The 21099-nt window shown below is 39.5% G+C and overlaps 1 protein-coding gene across 3 annotated transcripts; it reads right to left on the bottom strand.

Moving 5' to 3' along the window:
• Positions 1–41: 41 nt before the first annotated feature.
• On the bottom strand, positions 42–20888 carry LOC121730663 (double-stranded RNA-binding protein Staufen homolog 2). 3 transcript variants are annotated; one of them, XM_042119805.1, is made up of 18 exons: positions 20733–20888; positions 20504–20637; positions 13843–13975; positions 12195–12315; positions 11462–11521; positions 10364–10563; positions 9838–9939; positions 9571–9691; positions 8782–8971; positions 7318–7460; positions 6600–6733; positions 5842–6036; positions 5263–5491; positions 4278–4396; positions 3548–3653; positions 3102–3223; positions 2699–2856; positions 42–2368 (listed from the first exon to the last, which is right to left on the bottom strand). In XM_042119805.1, exons 2-18 carry the CDS (start codon positions 20620–20622, stop codon positions 2305–2307), a joined length of 2316 nt encoding a protein of 771 aa, XP_041975739.1. In that variant the 5' UTR covers positions 20623–20637; positions 20733–20888; the 3' UTR covers positions 42–2304. The 3 variants fall into 3 exon arrangements, with proteins under 3 accessions (XP_041975739.1, XP_041975738.1, XP_041975740.1); XM_042119804.1 differs by having other exon boundaries at positions 20486–20637; XM_042119806.1 differs by lacking the exon at positions 11462–11521 and having other exon boundaries at positions 20486–20637.
• Between the last annotated feature and the right edge of the window lie 211 nt (positions 20889–21099).

Below are 21099 nucleotides of genomic sequence, written 5' to 3' on the forward strand. Positions count from 1 at the left end.
ACAAACAAAAAGTCCTACAAAATACAAAATAAAACCAACAGTTGAGTTTTTAATATTTTTATTCTTACACAACTCTAACAGCACTAAGTTCGAATGGGACCTGTACCCATATAATAATATAAAATATTGATTACTTAGAACAAAATAAATAGAACACTTCTTAACGCCATTGTGGCTATAAATTGATCGATTTCTCAACGCGTGTGCTACTGTGCAACAACATCGAGAAATTCTACCAATGGCCTCGATTTAAAATCGTTTAATTGTGCCTTACCTACCTTAGGGGTAAATAACGCTAACTCATGCAAACCAGCGTATCAATACACATTATTGATTATATGCTCACATTACTAAGGATAGGAATCTCGACACCTAAAACGAGTCAGATATTTAAAAACGTCCATTCCAGATAAAATAATACTTTTTTCTCTCCCATCCCATGCAAAATATACCGATTCGATTTTTCTTGGGCATGCAAACATCTATCCCACGTATTTATACTTGGTTCAACACTTATAGGCATCGATATAAGATTTAATAGAAATACGGCGATTAGATAAGTTTTTAATAAATATGATTCGTAACCTCCCATTTACGCTGATTTGCACGATACAAACACTACTTCTATTTACTTAATTAGTAAGAGCAATCGACTTTACTTCCTACGAGCAAAGTCCGTGATACTGTTACCGCTAAGTAATCGAATAAATACGTCGGACCCATTACAATGAAACGTACAATCGTCGCACGGAGTGCGGCTCGCGACCGACCACATTATAATAAACATCGAATAAGGAAAAGTTAGATCTACGAGTACACAGGTTACAGGCTAGACAAGCGCACCTATCCTAAGCGGGTATGTATAAATCGTATGTATAGACGCGGGGATAAATCTAAAATTACACATTTCATAGCTCAGGGTCGCCGAAAATCGTAAACGTACGCTCGAGGGAGCTTAAAAATCGAGGCCAATATAATCGCCGCAAGCCGCGTGGGCGGCGGGCGGCGCGCGCGGCCTGCGGCGGTTACCGCGCGCAACCCGGCATCAAGACGGGGACTGAGACAAGTCTACATGTCAGTGGGCGTACCCGTTTGCCTCAATCCCTTTCCCTATTCGAGCGAGCTGCGCGGCTAAACCTAAGTGACACCATGGCCGCATGATGTAACTGTAGCTCGCATTGGGGCGGCGAACGGTTTCCGACGCGCACGCAATAGTTCTCTTTAATTGATTTCAACATTTTATTTAAAACGTTAATAAATATTTAAATATTGCCACATGCGAGAAATTCATGATTAAAATGATTTCTGATTTTCTGAAACATCAAAGAGATCTATTAACATTTACAGTGCTGCGAGTAAAACAATCTGACTCAATCAAGTTTTAAATAATTCGAGGTAACTGTCTTGTCTTTTACCCGCTAAATAAAACACTATTATTTAAATACAGTACTTAAATCGTAGTCCTATTAAAAGACTTAGCACTCTGTCAAGTCGGCGACTTTAGCGTCTAATTTTTAACGATTTCAGTAATTCCCTCAGAACAGGAAAATAAAATCTGTGGTAATTCCCAACAATGATTAACTACTTTTTAACCTTATGAAGACAATCACCACTCAGCTCTTTATTTCAAAAACACATCCAAAACAAACTATTACTACTTACGCATCTTGTCCACCGCTACTCCAACCGAATGTCTATTTAGGATTCCGTACCCAAGGGGTAAAAACGGAACCATATTACTGAGACTTCGCTGCCTGTTCGTCCTTTGCTTGGATGCAACCGTGACAACTAGACAGTAGAAGTTTTCACTTGACTTTTTCGCAAGAAATGTCGAGTGAAACTAAGAAACTTGACAGAACCGAAGTAAACACTCGCTGCACTACAACTATATCTACATTACGAAAATAAGCGCGCCAGAAAGTTAGGTCTGCGCGGCCCCAATGATTTGCTTTGGCTTCATAGCCTTTTCGTTTCACCTACTCGTTTACAATCTTACTTCGAATACACCGTAACACTACAAGTTCGAGATAGTCGTTTCGTTAGACAAAAGCTGCGCGAATTATCGATGAAACAAAAAACAGTTTTAATATAAATACAGATCGTATAGTATAACAAAAAATATACATTTCTATTTAAAAATAAAGAAAGTTTTGAACAAATAGACTAAGAGTTGTCGCGGGAGCCGAGATCATAGTTTTGTGAATACGTCATAGCTCTGAAGTGACGAAATAAACTCTGTGTGTGAGGTCCCGAACAATTTATTTCGCGCCGTGAGATATTCACTCGTGTATTGCAGCTGCGGCCTCACTCGCTGATCCCGTTGCTGATGGCCGCCGGCTTCACGCCGCCGCCGGGCACTGATTGCATCCTGAAAACGAAGTATCCATCAGTATCCATTTGTAAAATGCACGCATCGCTCTATAAAAACCTATACATCTTAAAAAAGTAACGGAGATGATTTAAATATAGAATAACAAAACTATATCAGCTAGTGACGTCACTGTGTACGCGCCGTATTATTTTTGTCACAAAAAAAACTAGAAACACACGGGCGACATATATTTCTAGCAATATCCGTTCAAATGATTGCAGGTGTCTTGACTCTCGAATCTAAATAAAGTAACAAATTGTATCACAGCTAATAATTGTTTTTGGGTTTTGATTTTAGTATTAGTTTTATGCTTATAAAGTTACTAACCCCGGCGCGGGCGCGTCCAGCCCCATGAGCGCGAGCGCCCGGAGCGCGGCGCGGGCGCACTGCTCGTGCGAGTGCGCGGTGGAGGCGCCGCCCCCGTGACACATCACCGGCGGCTCCGTGCTCAGCGACACCAGCGATAGATACTCGCCGTGGTTGCGCTGGAAACATTACAAGGTTTTTTAAGCCGACTAAGAAAAATATGTATAAGTTAACTATAATCTAAGTACGTAAATTATATAGCCCAAAGGCAAGCCCGCAACTTCGTGCGGTAAATTATAGTGAACATTTTTATAGACCGTTCAGGCGAATTTTGTAAGTGGTAGCAAAATAGTAAAACTTTAACACGAAATATTACAATTCAACTTTATACTTTAAACACTAAACAAGAATAATAATTTATTACCTTGGGAAAATCGGAGAATTGTACAGTAAAACCGAGCAGCTGCGAAAGGTACATGAGTTGGTCTTTCGCGCCGGGCGAGTTGCCGCCGCCGCCGGTCGCGCTCGCCTCGCTCGCACGCTCACCTGCACAATAAATAAGTTAAAAACCATTTCAAGACAAAATAGCATATATTAGAGAGAGTAAAAAGAGACAGATTTATCGCGAAACCGTGTAAACAAGAAAGCAATATAATATCAAATATGTAATGTGTTCGCCAGTCAAAAAGATAAATAACTGTGCTTCTATCTTTCATTCGTGCACGTCAGAGACGACAGTCTATGTCGAGTACGAGCTCAATCATAGACATAATATGACTCATAACTATTTGTTTCTATGTAAGTATGTTTTAACTAAGAAGAACGTACTTACATAGAAGTTCTAAGCTGACTATAAGTACTGCTATTTACCATTCTGCTGCGGTGGCTGACCGGAACGTTGCTGGTAGTCCATCATGAGCACGCCGGGGACCGGCTGCCGCACCTCGGAGCTCGCGCCGCCGGCACCGCTCTCCTCCTGAAAGATTACGTCGTAACAATAGAGATAAATTACTATCAGTGAGATTCATTCGTATATAGCGGGCCCAGTAGGCCTACTACGAAACCGTTTTGAGACTCAAACAATCGGCTTAGAATGCCGCGTCCTGTTCTAACACCGTAATTTCTGTAATTTCTCGTTTGTCAGAGTAGGACGTGGCATTCTCGTACGATTGTTTGAGTCTCAAAACGGTTTCGTGGTACGGCTCCAGGGCCCCGATTCACAATCCGTCACCCGATATTCAATAAACGTTCGCCGCGCTAGGCGCTGGCCAATGACCGGAAAGTAAAGTTTCCGAATCCGAGTCATGTCAAACTTAATTATAGCTTTTTGGATCTAGTTTAGGTTCTATGTTCCTCTTATTAGTTAGATAAATCTTCAAATGCGCTTTAAGAACAACACAGGCTAGAAATTTAAATACACACGGTGTGAAGCCCTTGTTACTCTATAGAAGACTGTGGTTTTAAAAATGTCGTTATCCTACTGCCGGGTTTTTTTTGCTCTCAAATTTATAAGCAATTTGGCAACTTTTAATAGAGCTAATGCTTTTGGCTTTAGTTGCGAGATACAAATGATGCATAATATTATAGGATTCATGTTTACCTTCCGTTTGATATCTCCGTTGGTGGTCTTCGGTTCTATTGTACCATTGGTGGTCGGTTCTGTGGCGGCGGCGGGTGGCACTTCACCGTTGCTACTCATCTCCATCGCTAGAAGCACATCTGAAATTAGACGAGAGAATTTAGAGTACCCAAGAAAAAATGTCATACATTTTACCCGGATAAAAGACAGGTGGTATTTCAAGCTAAAATGAGAATATGAATATAACCTCCTCCTTTTTGGAAGTCGGTTAAAAAAGAAAAGAGCTTTTGTATACTACGCACACCCTAAGGCATGATATGCTTTCCCAAAGTGGGCGATAACGCCTCCTTGTGGGCGTTGAAGGTCTAAAGGCGAGCGGTGTGGGAAAAAAAATTGGGGCGTTGTGTAGAGGCTTGGGGGGTGATTTATTTCATCAGGATGCATTTTAAATTGAAACAATGGAGGCGCTAAAATATAATTTGTACTTAAAGGGGCGGTAGAAAAAACAATTTGGGAACCTCTGTGCTAAACGCTGGCCTGTGAAACTTGATTTATTACCAAATAAATAATGTTCCATAGTCGTTACTATAACAAAGAGGCATTATTAACTATTATGTATAACCAAACTAACTCGCTCGGTACCGTGTTCGTGGGCGTGACCTAACAAATATGCATACGGCAGTAAGTTCGTCTAATGCTATTTGTTTTCATTGTTACTCTAAAAACTGCAAAATGAAGCACCCAACCAACGACACACACATGAAAACATTTATACGTTCTACCACATTTTACAAGTTTATCACTGTTCTCGGTGTCCAGATATTAATATTATCTACACTATGATTTTTTTTTTTTGAAGCTACTGGTCTGATTGAAATATTCTAGCACCGATAGAAAGCTGGTGCGTTCCTAAGTGACATAGCCTATATCTTATGTATAATTGTTTTTTTTCCTGAAATTATGTCGTTTTTAGATTTCGCGGGCTAGTGTTTAATAAGTTACGTACTGTGTGCGGCGCGGCGCTTGGCCGTCTTCTTGTTGGGTCCGAGGCCAGTAGCGGAGTGGGGCGGGGCGTCGCACTGCACGAGGAACTCGCGTCGTCGCGCCGCGCCGCGCTCCTCGAGCACGCGGTATTGCGGCGAGCGGGCGCGCGCCGCGTGACGGGCGACCGCGAGACGCGAGATGGGGTTGTCGGCGCCGCCTTCCCCGCTCGCTGCCGCTCCCGCTAGACCCTCCTGTAACGAAATTATGTATGTAATACAGTCCAATCGTTTCTCGAGACACAAATACTATATAAAATTGTCTCACCGGCGGTTCCCTAGCGATCTCGGTTACTTAGCAAAGGTACGCTACACGGTGTTGCCTACTTATTCAATCTTGTTACATGTTACATTAGATATATTCGACTTATACTAATACAGCCTACATTATTTTTTCGTGTTAGAGCGAACCTTATTTGATTGTGTTATATCAAAGGACCAAATAACGTGAGTGGATTTTTTTGAAAACATTTATTTCAATTCACACACACAGCGCAGGCCCGTCGCCGCATCTCCAGTAACACTTAACACAGTAATGGCCGTACCTTGATAAGATTCCTCGGTTTCTTCTTGGCGGGCTGCGGGCGCCGCTTGTCCGGCCGCGGGCGCAGCAACGCGGGCGGCCAGCGTCGCCGCATCTCCTCCAGCATGTGCTCCGCCGCACGCCGCTTCGACACCTTCTTGCCGTTACCTTCGCCCTCCGTCTCCATGTCGCCCACCGTGCATAGCGTTACGAATACCTGAAACACGCACATAAAAAAAATAGTTTTTTTTTTATTTTAGACCCAAAAGGCAATTAATTCTGACTATGCTAAACACGCGCACTCTTGTCATAAGAAGTCTATTGACAGTTCATTCATTAAAGTAAATTTAATAGACAAAATATCAACCATATACACAGTGCTATCAACAGCGCGAGCTGTTTGACGCCATGTTTAAGTGACTACTAGCCCCGCAGTGAGAAAAAAGTGAAATACGTTCAATTATCTGACTGATTTTATGTCCGCTATATTCAAAGCGCTATGTTACAAATCGCTAACTAGTCGGACATTGAGTGACGATCGTTCAATCGACGTTCGGCCGAGTCGTTCAATTGAATGCTGTCATTCAATGAATGCGCTAGTCATTCAATCGAATCGCAGATTGAACTAGATGACTGCGACATATACAACGTCTGAAATGACGTCAGTGGGCTTCGGCCTGACCGAGCATGCTATCTCGCTCGGTCGGAAGATCTTTCTTTTCGGCCGCCACTAACATCGTTAAAATATGATATAACTGTAAATTAAATCTAGATGCATACCCTCATATGTGGTGGTCCCCGTTCAGACTTGACGGTGAACTGCACGGAGAGATTCCTCTTCAGCGCCAACTCGTGAACCAACGACACCGGCGACTTCACCTCGCTGTTCAGTATATCAGAGTTTGCATCTCCTCCTGGATAATATCGTGTTGAATATAATAAACATAATAACAGTACGCAGAACTATTAATACGTTGGCTGTCCACCGTACCACACCTTCAGTAATTGCTTCCATGCCCTATACGATTTACAATGGTCTTTTTATTCCACTTGATGTGCTCTGAGGAATTGTTCGGAATCATACCACCTGCAACTTTTCGCCATCGACCCACGCGAAAAACATCAACAAACATCCTCATCACCTTGATCAGTAGCAGTCTTCCACCGTGCGTTTTTCGCGTAACTTTCTGCCGCACACTGTAAAACTCTGGAACGAACTGTCACCAACAGTATTTCCAGACCTGTACGACCTGCAAACCTTCAAGAAGAGAGCGTATTCCCTCTTAAAAGGCCGGCAACGCACCTGCAGCTCTTCTGATGTTGCGAGTGTCCATGGGCGACGGTAGTTGTTTACCATCAGCATAATGAGCCGTTTGCTCGTTTGCCCCCTTATTTTATATTTAAAAAAAATCTGTACAGTTCTGGCAAAATTACATACATACAGGTCGAATAGATACCCTCCTTTTTATTGAAGTCGGTTAAAAGTAGTAATAATTACCAATCTGTTGTTGGTCCCCGGGCTCGGCGTCAGCGTGCGGCGGTCGCAGGTCATGCAGCGCGCGCGCCGCCGCGTCGTGCCGCGCCGCCTGCGGCGTGTTGCCCTCCCCCACCCACGACTGACCGCCCACACACACGCGGACCCTGACAGTTGGACCGACTTTTATATAGGCCCCTCACTTTATTACCATAGTAGACAGAACTAATAAGTACATCGACTTCAAACAAACGGGATCATCTACGCGAGTTGGGCGCGAGTCACTTTCGACATGTTTCACAATGCTGTGTAACCATAAAGTTAATATACCTAGCGGAATAGAGAAACAAAGGCCTGAGCAAGAAAGATGTCACTATCAGTAACACTGCGTGGTAATAAAATAAATTAATTAAAAATCAAAAAACCCGACTGCAAAAAATGTTAACTAAAAAGAACGAAACAAGACCTAATTCTGCCGGAGGCATCGAATCTATGTTTTAATTGATACGACTCTTGCTTACGAGTTTCATGCCAGAATAAAATATAGAAGGTTACATAGAAAAATGAAGAAGAAGAAAGTGGATTATAAAATGCAGTTGGAGGCATGTCGCACCAAGTTTAACATTAATTCATAAATCATAAAATATTATGCCTCTTAGAAGAATTCATGTTCAATGATGCTTGTGTAAGTGTATACGTACACATATTTTTCACACAGATGAAAACCAATTTCCGTTTCGTTTGACAGCTTGAGATTGTTGCTCTATTCCACTAGGTTTATTAATTTTATGTGTGTAACGCATTTGTAAGGCGCGCGCCGGCCGATCTGACATACTACGTCAAACGTATAAATTTCGCGATATCTTCAAAGTCGGCCTACTCGTTAGTTCTATTTAATCTGTAATTACTTTACTATGGATAAAAGTTCAAGTAGGTACTTAATGCAACGCATGGTTCTAAAGTTCACTACGCTACTTGTGTCATTATAAAACAAATATTATTTTAAAACAAGTTTCAGTTGATCAATTGAGATGCAATAGCTAAATATAACTCGGCGACAGACTTTGAGACAGATCTCTGCACCAATGGTATTAAACATAACGCGTCAATAAGTGACATGGCGAGTGCAATGCCTTAGGGCCGGGACACAAAAACACGTCGTATCGACGTCATGTCGTATATCGTGGCACGTCGTGTCGATATCGCGTCGTAGTTTTTACGATGCTCGTCGTGGATTCCCACGACACGATGTCGCATCGTGAAACGACGCCGCATCGTGGTACGATACGACGTCGTATCGTGTTTTTGTGTCCCGGCCCTTACGTCATATTAGGTTTCTTACAGACGGCACGCGTCGACAAGTGCCGTTCGTCTGAAGCCTTTTTCACTTTTGATTTCTAGCTTTGCTGTTGAAATTGTTCCCTAAGCACTCTAGATAGCAGTGCCAATGCACGATTGTTTCAATAACACACACGTATGACGTCATACCTGTACAGCAGCGCGGGCCCGGGCTCCATCAGGCGGGGATGGGCGGGGTGGGGGTAGGGCGGGGCGAAGGGCGCGGGCAGGCGGTACATGCGCGGCCGCGGGCGCGTCACCGCCGGCACAGACGTATACACCGCCGGCTGACATAGCTTCATAGCCAGCGCGTTGAGTTCTACCGTTGGCATTACGGCACCTGGAAAATATGAAAATGAAAAAATAAATATTTTCATTGCATTCACACATTGTAACAAAGATAAATCAAAACTTAAAATTATTTTAACAGAAAACAAACAAATTGCCACATTATTGTTGTGTAGCAAAAAGCCAGAAAAAATGTGGAGCATCTGACCTGAACGGTAAATATAGTGTATAATTTGCCGTTTGGAATTTCGATTCGATTCGATTATGCACTGAGCGTGCGTATCGCTCTGTAAAAGTAAACAAGGTGAAATAAGTTACACATAAATAGTTGGAGCTGTGTATAGAAAACATCGATCAACATACATGAGCGAGACTATCCGCCAGTCCATTATGAGACAGTCACGTAGTGCATTATTACTTTCGTTATATTCTAACAAGCACACAATATGTTAAACTCATTTAAATATTTTGCGTACAAATAAATATATACGCACACGGCAAATATACTACGTGCATATTGCGTCGCGTGCGCTGTGCGTGTACGTACCGGTGTGTCGATAGTGGCGGTGGTTTATTAAATGTTAACGTGTGACATGTTTCGATTTACACACGATACGCACTTTGCGTGCATGTTGCGTCGCGTGTACGTACCGGCGTGTCTATGGTGTTGGTGGTTGGAGTGTGCGGGCGCGCGCGGCGGCGGCGGCGGGAAGCTCGTGCCCGTCAGCGCCGCGGACGCCGCCGCGTGCTGCGCTCGCTTTATCGACGACCCCTGCAACATAGGTATACATTTTGACTGTCTTTTAAACAGATGTGACAAATAAAATGTTTGGTGGAATTACAACTACTTCTGTTCTCAGTTTTTTATGTACTCGAAGCCTTTAGAAGAACTAAAGAAATATTAAATTATGTACTAACCTCAGCTGTATATTCCTCGGTATCACCTAAGCGAAGTGTGACCGTAAATACTTTTTTGTGAGCGGGCCCCGTTTCTGATGTGAGGCGATACTGGTGTTTAATCTGAAATACAGGTAAAAATTAAAATGCATAAGATTTTCTTTACAGTTTGTAGACAAAACTAAAATCTATATCAAAAAGCAAGCTTAATGCTAATGATTCAAAACATATATAATATTATCATAATCTGGTTACCACAGGCATGTCAAAATTGTAATATTTCTTTCATAATAATAATAAATATGTCAGGTAATCAGAAGCATATTTTGTACGTAAATATGCATTAAAATGATGTGACATCAACATTCAAGAAGATATTCCCTCTTAAAATGCCAGCAACGCACCTGCAGCTCTTTTAATGTTGCGAGTGTCCATTGGGCGACTGTGGTTGCTTTCCATCAGGTGACCCGTTTGCTCGTTTGCCCCTTATTTTATATTAAAAAACATTGCAGTTCCCAACAAATCACAGTCCTCATTTAAATCTCACCTTATTGTACCTGGCCAGCTCGTTGACCAGGCACATGGGTGTCTTCTCTTTACTGTTGGCCGCGGGGGAGCGGGCCGCCTCGTCGCCCGCCCCCTCGCCCTCCGCTCCGCCCGCACCGGCCCCGCCCACTGCCCCCACCGCTCCGCCCTCCTCTTTAGTGTCTGTGGTCGGTGCGGCGTTAGGTTGCGCTGTCGTTACACCTGTTTTGATGATAAAACATTAGTAAATGAAGATCAAAATAGTAATATGGGTTTCATATGAAGACAAACATCTTGTGCATGCATATTTCTTTTTACTTCTCATGTAAATTAACATTTTTCATGAAAATTAAATGAATAAACATTACAATAATTTCTTGTCATATAAACAACTAGACTGCTATTTAAGACTATTGCTTTTTTTGTTGCAACAACTAAAATACCAAAAAAAAAATGATGCACACATTATTATTGACTATAGTTTGTGCGTTTTATGATATGCGTGACACATTATAATTGACAATAGTAGGGAAGTTACCTAACAAAAATTAATCGATAGTTTAAAAAATATCGAATCACTTCGTAAAGGAATTGCAATCGAAATTATCGATTTCGTACTGACATTTCAGTGGTGCCGGCGATTTAAGATGGCCGCCCTTTTTTATCGATTTGATTTCGATTCAACATAGTCAATCTCTATTGACATATGTTCCGTTTCATGCATATGACATTTTTCAAATGTTTTCGTAACAATAATTTTATACTCCTATTTCACAGTTAATATTTATAATTTTTATTAATAAGTTAGCATCTTTTCATTATTATTCATTTACAATTATAGGAAACATGTGTTTTTGTAGATGGAATATAATTTATTACATTTTGATTTTTTTGTTTTCTTGTAAAAAAAAACCCGTAGCAAGGAACATGAAAACTGTCACCCATATCATCTTAGAACGCACAAACTATAGTAGAAGAAAACATATTTCTTTATTCTATAATCTACATTCTACACTTATTGACACTAACAACAACTAAAAACAACATCGATTATTACGTAAAATATTCGATACAACATTGCACTAGCTACAATGAAAAAAAATTTAAACGACATACTGACCAAACTCAGTATTAAGTTTAACTTGAGTTGTTATTTTTGGTGATGAAGGCCTGCCCAGACCTAGTAAAAATAGTTGACACATATTTTATTATTACCGTAAAAAATGTATTTATTTTATAAAAAAACATACAGCGGATAGATAGCTGCCTGAAAAAGTAATTTTACCGACAAAGACAGGAATCTTTTTTGCTATGTAAAAAATAAATTATTTATTGGAAAATGTAGTTAATGGTAGATCCGCTTCACAGTTTGTCACGTATTTCCTGCTCCATTGTGTTACCCTTAACCATTCATTTTGCACTCTGTTTTTCATGTAACTAGGGGGCAAACAAGCACGCTGTACGATCGTAATTAATATCGTAAATTAAGCAGTTCTAGGGTTTTTAAGGAGTCAGCGATTGGGACGCGCTCGCGTAATTATTTATTTTATATTATGTAAATCACTTCATGTAAAACTACACGGACACCCGCACTATCAGGGTAGCTAATGCAACCCATTTCAGATATCCTATTGGTTATCTAGTACAGTTATTATGTTATTATTGGCAACACCGCTTTGTCTGTGGTGTCAAAAAGTATCTATAGTCTATAATGTTCACTTCTCTTCTCTCTGATCCACGAAGTAGAATTAATGTTTTGTGCTGATGTATTTTTGGTAAGAAAATTAAAGTAAATTTTGGTAAAACTTGCATTATTTAAGATATCCTCTCAAGACACGTAAAAGTGTGCTTACCTGTATGTGTCTGCTGCGCGGGTGGCGGCGGGAGGGGCGGGGGCGGCGCGTACGGCGGCGGCATCACGCCCGCCGCGTAGCCCCCGCCCACAGAGTACGGCCGGCGAAGGCGCTGCTGTTGCTGCGGAACAAGTTTATTTATACAAATATGATCCATAAAGAAGTAGATAAATAAAATATTTTTTTTATTAAAAATAGGTATCATGAATACACTTTTTGAACGTCGGAGGAAGGGCCTGTCCACATGTCCACGTCACGACGTCGTCAACGTGGAACGGTGCAGTAACGTGACGTGCAAATTACGTCAATGTAACGTAAAAATGCACGACTATTTTCAAGTTTTTTCTTCTCTTTCTCCGTTTTTAACAATAGCAAAAGCAGAATACGTATTGTGTGGTCCACATCTAGATTAGTAGTGAAGAATGTAGTAGTATTTTACAAGGCATGGCGACGTACACGGTACAATGTGATGTGCAATTTACGTTTTACGTTACTTTAACATAAATTTGCACGTCACATCAACGTTACCGCGTTACCGCACCGTTTCACGTTGACGACGTCGTGACGTGGAGATGTGGACAGGCCCGAAGAACGTCGAAACTACGATGCCTACCACCGGTTCCGGAACTAACCCGGCGAAAAGAACCCGCGTAAAAAACTCGCACGGGATTGCTTTTACCAATAAGATGAAAAATTATTCATAAGTAAAATAAGCAAGTATTCTGTTTCCTGTCACCACCACGTTGCAATACCCAATGTTGTGTCGGTCTGTCTGCTGTGTGTTGGTTATGTTGTGTTTCAAGCTATCAAAATTCAATCCAGTATTTGATGGGCAAGAAGTAGGGGTACATGTATCTCTAGGGGGTACATGTATACATATACCCGTTTTTTGTGTTTGTTCCCGTCACACAAGTGCCATTTTTAATTGGATTGAAGAAGACAAAATACTGTATAACTATTCAAAGATTATACAGCGTTTATTAGTAAGGGGGTAAGTATATACTGATACTTTACCCATGAACGCCGTACATTTTTCCATGATCGAAAGCCATGGGTCCCAACCCTTATAACCTCGCCGCGTACTACCTGTTCAGCTCAGAAATGGCATGGTGCTCAGCGTTATTTTCAGACATAGCAACAGCATTCTAAGCGATATTCACGTTGGTTCATTTCACCCGTTAATTTTCTCTTATGGGCTTGTAGTCTATAGCTATGTCCACACTATGCAATTTCATCTTAAATTTTCGTCATCATCTTTTGGTTCAACTTTCGTTTGGCATATTCAATAATTGAATGCGTCAAAATCCACCCGCGTTGGAAAGAAAAGTGTCATAGCGTCGCGGGCATGCTCATGTGCGATGTTGTCTGCGCTATAACGCATGCCCGTGATGAACAAAAAAAGGCATAGTGTGGACAAAGCTAATTAGATTTATTCGGACCCTATTTATTATGTGTAGTGTTTTGATATTAAAGATCGGTCTGATGATCACTTCTACACCAGCCGTCACCAGAGTACGAGTGTCCAGTTATAAGTTATTTCTGTGTTTAATTCACTCGCCCAGACATTATACATACTGTACATTATGTATATCGCGACCCTACCTATAGCTACTTCTACATATACCGCGACCGCGCTACAGGTACTCACCGGCACGTTGTGGTGCTGCTGCGGCGGGTGGTGCATCGCGCGCACGGGGTGCGGCGGGCGGGCGGGGTGCACCATGTTCATGCCGAGCGCGTGCCCGCCCATGCCGCCCGCACCGGACCCGCCCAGCGGCACTCTGCAACGTAAAATGGACAGTTAATACATTGTTTTTTTTAACAAGCCTACACTGTCCCACTGGGCGAAGACCTCTTCAAGGTCTTCCATCTCTCTCGATCTAACGCCATTGGCCAACTCATAATTTAGGGCTCCCACACAAAACTGCGAATTCATATCGCATCGCAAATAATATCTGCGACAAAATTAATAAAAAAATGATACGATGCGAATTCGCAGTCATATGTGTGGGAGCCCTTAGACCAGGGAATTCCAACATTTTTTTCATGCCGTTTTGGATATATGTATGACAATAATAATCAGCTCTCGATATTTTTGTTTCATACATAAAGTGATACGGTTCTTTTCTCTATGAAGGGGAAAGATCTGTCGAACGATTTTTATTAAATTTGGCATAGATACAGAGCAAAACGCATTATTGCGCCAAAATTTAATGTTTCCGCAGGACTTCACTTTGTTCACACGTGTACGCAGACGCGGAAAACATTTAGTTTACAACATTTCAATGTACTATCAGATAAGTTCATTCCTAGGCAGATGGGGGACCTACGTAGTTTGGTCGCGGTACGCCAGCCAAACCCAGCCGACAGATCACAATTAACATTGAATTGACATGATCCGAACAAATGACGTTGGTCTGTCAATTGCCTAGGAATCAATTTCCTCAGTGGTACATTTTGGTACCGTAATGTTAATTCAATGCCTAACCCAAAATTAATTAGCAGCAAAAAATTACGTTGCTACGGGCAGGTGAAGATATTACAGGTGATCTATTTTGAAAGCGCGTGGTGGACTTTCGTGCTTTGCAGCCCATAAAAAAGTGACACAAATAATAAACTGAAGTATTTAAAAAGATCAGATTAATAAGAATATATGGAGAGCAATAGTTGCTTTTATTAACCGACTTCCAAAAAGGAGGAGGTTATGCATAAACACGTCTTGATTTGAGAGTATCTTGTGCTTTCTGCAACGGTTTAGTTACTACACGACGTTTCAATTTATTCATCTAAATAAATAAAGCTCAGTATCGGCCGCTACGAAACTACGAATTAAAAGTCGCGTATTAACCATGTTATAAAAATGGAATAGTAATTCGGTAGTTTAAATTTTTTGTTTGTAAAATTAAACCGAATTTAAACGGACCATAGGCGATTAAAAAAAATGCAAAAAGAAAATCGTAACAGTCTACAATCTACATTTAAAATGATTAAAAACAATAAAGTTGTTGAATATTTCAACTAACTGTAGGTGTTTTAATAATTGTTTAAATATTTCGCAATGCCAAATAACTTGCAATTGATTTTATAATCCTTCGATTGTGGAAAACCAGACACAATATTAGCTTGTCTATACAAAATGCTAAAGAAAATTATTTAGGACAATAAGTTAAAAAGTTATCTTACCTGCTACACTAACACCCGAAACAGAGAATGCACATAATTTTTCTCACAAAATCGACTACATTTCTTGACAACAAGTGATAAATCTCTAGTGTATCTAGAGAATACATCAACTTTCGTGAGAAATTCTAAAGACTTTCTGACCGTCTGGCAGGCGGTTTCTAGCTAGACTGTTATTTCAACTGTGCCTCATTCAAAGGTCCGTGATGTATCGGTCTGGTCGAAAAAAGACATCATATTCATTACTAGATTGCCTCGAATCAAAGGACCCGTCATATGGACCATTCAGGACCAGTTCGGGACAAAGAGAGCCGCAAAGGACCCTCGACGTATCAACAAATTACACAATATTAGCATATAAAAGCGACCCTGCCCATACATCGCGAGTGAAACATAGACTTTTTTATTTAATGGTGTCAATGTTTGAAAGACCATAATCCGGACCTTATTATTATAACAAAAGTGTTACTTTCCTTGACACTCTTGTGCACTTCCAAATGTAAAGAAAAAAGCAACTTTTTAATTCTATTTTTAAATTCTGTCCATTTCATTTTTCGATTTCTTTCGAAACCTTTTAAAATTTTAATCCCTCTTCTTGATATGCACACTTCCATTGTTATGTTGTATGCAGTGGTATAAGACCTAAATTTTTTAGAAACTCAAAAATAATTATTCCGAAGATGTTCAAATATTCTACATTAAACCCCCGTGGCCCTTACTAATAAAAATAAAGTATAATTAAAAAATTTTCCACTTTTATGTCGTTAATTTTGAAGAACGTTACGAAAAAAGGTTGAGTACGTCTGATCTAGAGTCTAATGTCAGGACCTACAGATAAAAGACAACAACTGCTGTGTAAGCAACAAAAAGATTATTTATGTATCTAAATTGTAATAACTACTTAGTAATATGCAAAAAATGTTTATCTTACAGTCATAACAGCTTTTTCTGTGGAAGAAAACATTTTCTATTTTTGCCATCAGGGAAATCATTGGAAAAGTTATTTCTACAAAATAAAAGTGTTATATTGAAAAACTGCTTCCAAAATGAAGGGCTTTATCAATAACAAATTCGGCGACTTTGAAGTTGGCTTTCTGCCACATATGAGTACAGTAAAATTAGATTCAAATTTATGAGTAAGACTCCAAAATACACATGAAATTTGTTAACCATATAAGAGGAACTAGCTGTCCCGGCAAATATTGTTTTGCCATAAAAAGATTTTCCCCTGAAGTTTTCTCTTGAAGATTTTTCTGTTTTTTTTTTTCTATAGACCTCACGGAGCCCAGGACCTTTCCAACGAATGCAAAACCGTGGAAATAGGTTCGTGCGTTCTGGAGTTATAACGTCAGGAAGGAAAACCCGACTTATATTTTTACAACGACCACATAACCCAATAGACGCCTAATGTTTTGATTTCTCTTAACAAATTGTTTGTGTCAATGTGCTGAGGTAAGCGACGCGGGGGGGAGCACAGTATAGCGATATGACATATCCCTACATTAGTGAAACGAATTTACTTGCGCAGAGCAACGGAGGGATACCCGCAAGGAAGCGGGCGGCGCGGGCCCGCGTACACAAACTCGCGGAGTTTGTGTACCTGCGCCCACAGGGCGTGACGTTGGCGCGTTGTCTACGAATTTTGTGTTGTAAAACGATAACTTATCTTATAAACAATGAGATATTATAACAAATGTTCAGTGTACGGATGTAAATCTGATTCAAAAAACAAAAAGGATTTAAATTTTCATAAATATCATTATCTAAAGTAAGACCATAAGTCTTACATATTGTCTGAAAGTATTCGCCTTGCATTAGGCGTCTAGAGGCTATGTGGTCGCTGTTTTTTTATATATAAGTTATATCACACTTAAGCTATTTAGAAACTTCCTTCTTATCGAAGAATCTCCATGGAATTCCTGTGCATTGTACCATGGAAGAAACTGACTCGTAGGCAGTTGACGGACCTATGTCATTTGTTTGGTTTATGTCAATTCAAAGTTGGTCAGCTGGGTTTGACATAACAAGATCAAATTAAGTAGGTCCGCCATCTACCTATGAATCAACTTCCCTGAGAAACTATGTATACTTTTTTTTAATTCAAATTTTCGACAAGGCTTAAAAATGCACTTGGCACCTATGCCAGCCTCATAGTATTTTATTTAGTACTTATTATTCAAAATTAGTTTAAGTATGCGACCCTTTATTGACAATAAATAGAATCTGATTAAAGTACGGGCCTCTTGCGAAAGAGGCGACACCAAAATAATATTAATATGCCTCCCAACAAACTATGTATACTTTAAAGACCCATGCCATATCTGCAATTGAGAATTGCAGCAAATGCAAATTAATCTGGGGGCACGGGAGTGCCCCCGCCAAGATGAGCCAAGCGAAGCGCGCAAGGGCACTACCTACCTTTTCTCGAAACGTTTCGTCGTATTTTTGAACCCTCGTAACTTTGGTTTGAATAATGCCAGATAGTTGAAATTTTTAAGATATAGTGACATGGGTATAGTTATTAAATGCGCAAAGTTTGAATATCGTAGCTATTATACTTTAGATTTTATAGGTGTCCAAAAACCCACAATTTGGTCACTGACTCACCGATCATCAAAACTGTTAGGGTACTTCCTGAAGTCTTAGAAAGCTGAAATTTGGTATGTAACATGATATTAGTACTAAAACAACAAAAAAATTATCAAACCCAACTTAACCTATATCCATACCATTATAGAGCAAAATTTTGTGTTTTTTGTATGGGAGCCCCCCTTAATTTTTTATTTTATTTTAATATTATTATTAAATATTAAAGTACACATATAACTAAGGACTTTGAGAAAAATTCAAGTAAGTACCTGTTGCCATTATTGATATAGAGCAAAAAAGGCCAAAAAAATCACGTTTGTTGTATGGGAACCCCCCTTTAATATTTATTTTATTTTATTTTTAGTATTTTTTGGTACAGCGGCAATAGATATACATAATCTGTGAAAATTTCAACTCTCTAGCTATTACCGTTCTTGAGTTACAATCTAGAGACAGACAGACAGACAGACTGACGGGCAGACGGATAGACAGAAAGACAACAAAGTCTTAGTAATAGGGTCCCGTTTTTACCCTTGTACGTAAGTTCAAAGAATAGTCGTAGTCTTAGCATTTCTTTGCAAATATTTAATTAATAAGAATATTTCATTAATTAGATTAATAATAATAATTAGTTACTTAACTATCAATCTGTTTCAAGTTTACTTAAACTTGAAACAGATTGATTAGGAATTTTAGGATAATTAATATAGTAGGTCTTAAAATATATTTTTAATGCAAAGAACATCGGTTTACGGTTAGTTAAAAACAAAAATAGTTGCCTAGAAAGTTAAACGGGTATACCAAACATCTTCGCGTCATTGATAGTGCGATGTAGGTGCCCAACAGTGACATCTCTTATCAATTAGAGTGCATTATCAACTATATAAAAATATTCATGCAAGCTATATCGCGATGTAGAAAGGAAAAAATAATATTAAATTAATTTTGTTTTTAGTATTTATTGCTATAGCGGCAACAGAAATACATAATCGATGAAAATTTTAACTTTCTAGTTCTACCGTTCTTGAGATGCATCCTAGAGCCAGATAGACATACAGACAGACGGACAGCGGACAGACATCGAAGTCTCAGTAATAGGGTCTCGTTTTTACCCTCTGGGTACAGAAATCTAAATGAAATACACCCAAAAAAAATCGGCCAAGTGCGAGTCGGACTCGCGCACGAAGGGTTCCGTACTGTAATAGAGCGAAAGGAGAGGAAAAAATTGTGTTCTTGTATCGGATTGGGTTTTACCCATACAAAAACACAATTTTTTTAATTATTTATATTATTTCAATTTTATTAACAAATATTAAAGTACGTATATAATGTGGTATATAATAATTGAGGATTTTGTGAAAATTTCATGTGTCTTAATGTTTGGGAGTCCCCCTTAAATATTTCCTATTTATTTTGTTTTTAGTATATTTTGTTGTTATAGCAGCACCAGAAATACACAATCTGTGAAAATTTCAGAAGTCTAGCTATAGCGGTTCTTGAGATACAGCCTGGAGACAGACAGACGGACAGACATCGAAGTCTCAGTAATAGGCTCCCGTTTTTACCCTATGGGTAGGGAACCCTAAAAAATGAACTAAAAGAAAAAACAATGTAAACCAGCTTACAAAAAGAAATGAAATCCCACCAAAACATTTTCATGTAAAAATGTTGCCAGGATGAGAACAAAATATTATTATAGTTCGTTGTGTCAAAAAGTAGTGAGATCTCATGTAGAGCCAAGTTTCTAACCTTACATACTCAGCCCTAAATCTAAAAACCTTAATTTTACACTAAAGCGCGGCAAAATATTTGATAATAATAATATGTGTCAGCCGCACAAGAAGAATCTAAAAACTCTACTCATTAGTCAAAATCGGTGGCTTGGCCATTTTGTTATTCGTCAGGGGTTTGAACTTAATAATATACCGTAACTAATGATAAATTAACCATCAATTTAGAAGTAAGAAGTAAGTCAGTAGTAAGCACATGGTATGGCATTCTTACATTAATGTTGGCCTAGTCCAGGGAAATTAACTGGTTAATATGTCCAAAACAACTATGAGGGTTTCCTGGCAATGTTTTATTTCTTACTGTAACTGCCTATAAGAACATTGGATACTGCACTTATTTACTTTATTGCACTAGCAACCAATTAATCCTTTACTACTTAAATAAAAATTTAATAACATAAGTTAGGTAGGCTAGCCTTTAGCAGTACAAAAGTTTTTATCAGTTGTTTCTTATAAGAATTCAACTTGTGTTTACAGATTGTGTAAGTTGAAACCTTTACCTTATGTACTTACATAAAATTTGAAATTCTTATAAGAGTTGGTTTTACTACACCTAGGGGTCTATAACACCAAAAGTATTCTACTCTAGACCCTACCACCTAGAGATGGTGCTTTTTGTGAGCATAAATGAAAGCAGTTTTATAGATAATGATGAATTTTACCCAGTTGTATGAATAAATAAACAGTAATGAGAAAATAATAGCAATGTAATAATAAAAAGCCGGACATTACCTAGTTAGAGTTACGTGCCTGTTCTCTCTGTGCATCTGCGGCGGCATTTGGTGATGGCCGGGCATTCCTTGGTGGCCCGGCAGGTGCTGAGGATGCCCGGACATCGGCTGATGATGCATGTTCGGGTGATGCATCATTCTCGTGATCGCAGCCTGACAAGAAACAATTATTTCTATCAAATCATTCTCCCAAACAAACACAAAGTAGGACGGGTGCAATATGTGAATATAGACGTTCTTACTATTACCGTTAATTTGTTCCACAAATTAATAACTTTTCCGGCTACACGATCGACTTATATCCGCTCACAAATCATGCAAATACAATTATTTTGGGCTAACAGTAAAGAAAATCGTTTCGTTCAACATGCGGCCATGTTAATGAATGTTGCCAGCACTGACATTTTTAAAGATTTCTCATTTCACATTTGCAACGTTGCCATTTATAATAATTTAGGGCTTCAAATAATATCGTTATTTTTTGATGACGACCTCTGTTAGACCGGGAGATTTGGTCATTTGTACCAGGATGGCGTTTCTTCAGGGGTCTACGTAAAGGCAAAAAGGAAAATGATGGTCATAGCGCTCTCACTGGCGGACCAAACGCGTGGGCGT

This window comes from Aricia agestis, chromosome 9, assembly GCF_905147365.1.
Source record: "Aricia agestis chromosome 9, ilAriAges1.1, whole genome shotgun sequence".
In the NCBI taxonomy this organism is placed as follows: Eukaryota; Metazoa; Arthropoda; class Insecta; order Lepidoptera; family Lycaenidae; genus Aricia; species Aricia agestis.

What these genes read in the sequence shown, in the direction of transcription:
- LOC121730663 (XM_042119804.1), bottom strand. Translation starts at nt 20,622, where the DNA reads ATGATGCATCACCCGAACATGCATCATCAGCCGATGTCCGGGCATCCT. An exon ending in TAAACTTAATACTGAGTTTG is followed by an intron (nt 10,564 to 11,461) that starts GTCAGTATGTCG and finishes TCATCAAAACAG; the next exon opens with GTGTAACGACAGCGCAACCT. An exon ending in CCGAGGAATATACAGCTGAG is followed by an intron (nt 9,692 to 9,837) that starts GTTAGTACATAA and finishes CCTATGTTGCAG; the next exon opens with GGGTCGTCGATAAAGCGAGC.